Below are 5,238 nucleotides of genomic sequence, written 5' to 3'. Positions count from 1 at the left end.
GTCTACAGAGTGAGTTCCAGGACAGCCAGGGATACACAGAGAAACCCTGTCTCAAACAAACAAACAAAAAAACAACTTTACAAAAGATAAAGACATTGAGACTTCACAATGTGATAATATTCAAGCCATCTTATTCCAGGGACTAATTATTTAAAAACTCTTTTTTTTTTTAATTAATACATTTATTTTACATTTATGAGTACACCGACACTGTCTTCAGATACACCAGAAGAGGAAATCGGATCCCATTTCAGATGGTTGTGAGCCACCATGTGGTTGCTGGGAACTGAACTCAGGACCTCTGGAAGAGCAACCAGTGCTCTTAACCTCTGAGCCCTCTCTCCAGCCCCAGGGACTAATTGTTTGTTTGTTTTCCTTTGTTTCTGGAGACAGGATCTCATAGCTTAGGCTATTCTCAAATTCACTGTGTATCCAAGGATGCTCTTGAAGCAATCCTTCTGCCTCGGTCTCCCTAGTCCTGGGACTACAGTCATGGCGGACTGTAGTTTGGTTGTCATCCCCCCACCTAGTTTATTTATTTATTCATTCACTTTATATCCTGACTGCAGCTTCCCTCCTTCCAGTCCCCTCTCATACCCCCTTCCCTCTCTCCCTCCTCTCCTGAGAAGGGGAGGTCCCCCCTGGGTACCAATCCACCCCTGCATATCAAGTCAGTAAGTCATGGGAGGTGGATGGAGGGGGAGAACTGAGTGGGAAAGAGGGTAAGCAGGGGGTCGGGGATCAGGTGTAGAGCCAACCAGACAGTGGTCTTAATCCTGAAACTCTGCTACTTCCTGGCCAGTGAGAGGTTCTTATCATTTGCCTATCATCGGAGTCACTGTTACTTCCCCCTTTCGCCCATTTCCCGGCCGGTTTTAAGCAGCGAGGTGAATTTCTAGTAAGAATGACTGCGCGGGTGGGAGCCCCATTCACTAAAGGGCTTCCTAGGCTAAAAGATGTCTGTGTTGGGGAACGAAGGGGCAAAATCCTGAAATCCTGTGTCAACTGGGGCTTTGGGGTCTGAGATGGTGACCCAGACACGGATAAAGGACAGAGGGGCCCTATTCTTGGTCCAGTTGTTACTCAGCAAACCACAATGGATGGGTGGGTTCTCAGCTGGGGGTAGCAAACAGAGGAGAGATAGGAGGGCAGGAAGGATTGTGGGTGCCGCAGAGGAAAGCGGGGTGACATAGAGATGAATAGGTATGTGGGAGAGAGGAGACGGAAATGGGGAGGTACATGCAGTAAGAGATATATGAGTAAGAAATACAGACAGTCTCAGGGGAGAGGAAAGGACTTCTCCAACGAAGAGGTCACATTAAGTAGTGGCTATGGAGGGGTGTCATTAGGCCTGAGTCACAACTGTGTCCAGCAACGTGCAAAGAATACTTAAGTCCACGTCTGGGGTTAGGAAGGTGAAACCTGGAGAAACTACTGACCCCTAAAGTTCCCGGTCACGCAAGACGCCTGGGTCCCGCGTGGGTGCCTACAGGGCAGAGCCGTGAGTGTCCCCGCCCACTGCTAGGGTGAGGAGGGCGGGAGACCAACAGCCTAGGGAGGGCGGGATCCGGACCTGCCTTGTCTCGCCCCAGGCTCCGCGCGCGAGCTCCGTCTCCCCCTCCTCCCGGGCACGGGAAGGAAAGGGAAGGGAGGAGGGCGAGGCGACCGGACGCTGGGTTTTCCCCAACCTCCCGCAGGAGGAACTGGGACTTTGGGGTTACAGCCTGTCAGCGTTCAGTTCCGTGGGGTCCTCTTACCCCCTCAGGAAGCGCAAGCTCCTCCCCACGCGCGTGGCACCCACGTGGGGACTTCCTCATCCTTAACCGATTCGGTTTTTTCATTTGAGTTTTGAAGACTGCTTCTCCCCTACCTCTAGCCGCTCCTCTAGGGCTCGACTCCGGAGGCTCAGCCACTCCCTTCCGCGCCCAGGAGAGGGGCGCTCGCCACTCACTCCTGGATGGCGTGGTATCCTTGCTCCGCCTGCCCAGCCGCTTCGGGGGGCCACCTTCCTACTCCAGTCTCCCCTCTTTTATAACTCCTTCCCAATGACCCGGTATTATAGATTTCTTGAGGACTCGCTCGCTTCCTTCCCTGGGCTCCGCCTGCCCGCTCGCGCGCTCTTTTACGCCCCCAAGCAAAACACTCGTGACACCTCCGGGCTCATTTTCCGCACACTCTCCGCTCCTCGCTAGCCTCCTTCTCCCAACAACTTCGCTTTCCTTTTTCACTTGTAAACCCATAGTGTCTCCACAGATCACCCTCTCCAGCGTGCGCCTGTCGCCTTCTGGGAGTAAGCCCACTAGAGATTTTATTTGGCAGTTCTAGGGTACCCATCCCCTAGGTTTTCTCTCCATCTCATGACCCGGTCTAGGGTCGACTTTCTACACTGCCTCTCCTTTCCGAAATTTTGGACGCCTTCCATTTTCTTGAGCCGAGCTCTACCTTTCTGGACAGAGACCCAATGAGCCCTGCATTTTTAGGCACCATAAGGGGAAATTAAAACAAAACCTGCCAAATGCTCCTCTTCTAGAGGGGACTCCCCCCCCCCCCCCAAGATCTTGCCTTTCTAGAAGTTCACTTTTGCAGGTTGTCTGTTTCTCTCCGAGACCAGACACCTGGGGTAGGGGTAAGTGCCAGCCTCTTTGGGACACCCACACAGTTGTCCCGGCGCCCCCAGGGGTCCCCTTCCTCCTGCCAGTTTCCTCTGAGGGTAATTTCCTCTTGGTGACCTCTGCACTCCGGCGCCCCCTGGGGGCTCCCTCCTGGCTCCCCGGCCCCTCGGAGCTCACCGTTGTTGCGGTCCACCATTAGCACGCGGGTGACCTCTTTGGCGTAGTAGTCCGCTTCGGGCTCCGGCTCCGGGTCGGCGCTCTCGCCTGCCACCCGGTCGCGGGTGCTGTTGTACAAAGCGAGCACCGCCTCGGGCAGCGGGCCGGGCGGTACCTCCCCCTGGCTCGGGGGACTGGCGAGCCGTAGTTTGGACAGGATCTGGCCACGAATGGCTTCGATGCGCTTCCGTTTCACCAGCTCCATGTCGATGGTCTTGCAGGTGGAGAGTCCCGCGGCTGGCCTCCCGGGCGTCAGCACTAGAAGCCACGGGAGTGGGAGCAGAAGCGGCAGCAGCCGCAGCCCCGAGGGCGGCATGGGGGAGGCGGCGCCCCACGGCACTAAGGAGAGCGCGAACCCCAGGCAAAGGTGGGATGCGGAGGCCCCGCCCCTGCAGGGCTTGTGGGGTGGGGTCTCCCAAGGAAAGGTAGGCGATAGTCCTGAATAATTTGAGGTTGAGGGAGAAGTCAGCAGGAGTCGCGGTGAGGCTCTGACACCAGGGTGTCTCAGTATGCCACCAGGGTAAAAATCGAGATGAGCGCTCTCTGGGATCCAAAAGTGGGTGTTCTTAAATAGGGGAGCTACTGCCAGCAGGTCCGAGGGAGATCTGCCTCTCGGGGGAGAGAGGGTCCTGGGATGCGGGGGACTCAAGAGGCAGGCTGGGGGGAGGGCGGCGTGCAAGGGGTGCGCCCCAGCTTTGGGGTGAAGTCTTCGCGGGAGGCGGGGCTTGTGGCTCCCGAGGGCTGGTCCGGAATGGGGGCGTCTGAGGAACGCCGGGTAGCGATCGAGTGTCCACGACGGTGAGCAGGGCTGTCTGGAGTTCTCAGGTCCTGCCTCCTTTGAGGGACAGCGCAGCGCCAAGGCGTCCCCGCGTCTCTGACTTGCAGTAGCAGCGGAAAAGTCTCAAAACTTTTTTCCTCTTCTCCCAACTAGCTCGTCCCTCCTCCCACTCCTCCTCCCCCTCCTCCCTGCGGCGGCGGCGGCGGCTGGTCTCAGACTCTGAGGCCTCGGACCGCTCCTCTGCTGCTCCTTTGCGGGCTCCCAGAGGAGGCCGACTCCGAGTGCGGCTCAGAGCCGGGGGTGCCCCGAAGGGGCGTCCCCCCCTGCCCCGGCCGGGGGCCTGGCTGTCTGAAGGATCCGCGGCGGGAGGAGGAGGGGGACGGCCTGGGGCGCAAAGGGCGGCGGCGGCGGGACCGGCTGGGGCGGCGGGGGTTTTGAAGCCGCCCTGGCCCCACCCAGGAAGCGCGCGCGGGGCGGGGGCAGCCCCAGGGGGAGGGCATGGGGGGGCCCACTGTCTTCATCTTAGCGTGGGCGGGCTCCAAGGGGGGTCCCTTCAGCCCTGCGGATAGGGGGCGGGCACCCCGGCCCCGCCCCACCTCCAGGGTGCTGCCTCCTGGCGGCTGAGCACTACTAAAGCCGGTGACCAACCAAAGCGCCCCTGTGGATTTGGGAGTTGTTGAAGGGTCAAAGGGAAAATTGGGACTTCGTGAGAAAACAGAGTCCTATATTAGAGGTGGGGACCTAGGAGGCGGAGAGCGAAAGGCAGGGGCAGACTTTGGGTTTGCGGATGACAGTGTCAAGGAGAATGAAATAAGGAGATCTGCGATACAAGGAGGCGCCTGACCCATGAGAAATGCGCACTTTTATTAAGTGCCCCCGACAGTCCAAACAGCGGGCTCTCCTCAAGTCCCTTTAACCACAGACTTACTACCCGGTAGTTCAGTGGAGCATGGGCCACGGGGAGAGTTCCTGGCCTGTAGTCCATGGCATAGGGGCCATAACCCGGGGGGAGGTCAGGACTGACAGCCTCCAGAGTCCGAATGCCTGCTTCACTGCTGTGCCATCATGTGCTCAGTGGATGATGGTGATTAGTGGCAATGAAGTCCCTCAACACTCCACACCATAGCGATCAAAGTGGCGCAGCAGCAGGCCGATACCAAGGTGCACTGTGCCACCCGCGGCCGTGTGCAGGCGGTAGCGGTCAGCCCCGCTGTAGATGGTGTCTGCGTGCAGCAGCTGTGGCCCACCACCAACGAAAGCCCGTGCCAGCTGCTCCCTCCAACTGCCCAGGGGCCTCCATGTAGGGCAGTCCAGCTGGTGAGTGCCTGGGCTGCTAGGCACATGGCAAAACCCATAGCCAGCAAGCTGGCAGCGGCCAAAGCTGTCCTGGGACCACACCTGGAGATGGAGTCGAGGCCAACCTGCAGGACAGGAGGCAAGAGGCGTTAGAGCAAAGGACAATGGGGCAGAACCCTGCTCCTGGGTTCCCATGCTTGAAACCACTAGAGACCTTGCACAGTCCTTATCTTGGATTGCCTGAATTTCCTCTCTGGGTTCTCCCCTCCTACCCACTCCACAAAGCAGTCACAGGGATCTATAGAAATCTACACTACCCTCTTGCTTAAACCCCCC

General features: G+C 58.2%; 2 protein-coding genes across 2 annotated transcripts in view; both read right to left on the bottom strand.

The window, feature by feature from the left end:
* The window catches only part of Tgfb1 (transforming growth factor beta 1), an 18,604-nt gene extending 14,587 nt beyond the window's left edge, over positions 1-4,017 (bottom strand). The window contains exon 1 of the mRNA XM_031385788.1: positions 2,790-4,017. Within this exon, the coding sequence (XP_031241648.1) occupies positions 2,790-3,144 (355 nt within the window). The 5' untranslated portion in view covers positions 3,145-4,017. The remainder of the gene's footprint in view (positions 1-2,789) is intronic.
* Positions 4,018-4,439: 422 nt separating this feature from the next.
* The window catches only part of B9d2 (B9 domain containing 2), a 5,898-nt gene continuing 5,099 nt past the window's right edge, over positions 4,440-5,238 (bottom strand). The window contains exon 4 of the mRNA XM_031385787.1: positions 4,440-5,027. Within this exon, the coding sequence (XP_031241647.1) occupies positions 4,714-5,027 (314 nt within the window). The 3' untranslated portion in view covers positions 4,440-4,713. The remainder of the gene's footprint in view (positions 5,028-5,238) is intronic.

Source organism: Mastomys coucha, unplaced genomic scaffold, assembly GCF_008632895.1.
Source record: "Mastomys coucha isolate ucsf_1 unplaced genomic scaffold, UCSF_Mcou_1 pScaffold21, whole genome shotgun sequence".
In the NCBI taxonomy this organism is placed as follows: Eukaryota; Metazoa; Chordata; class Mammalia; order Rodentia; family Muridae; genus Mastomys; species Mastomys coucha.
The sequence above is the reverse complement of the archived record's forward strand: the minus strand, read 5'-3'. Positions and strand labels throughout refer to the sequence as shown.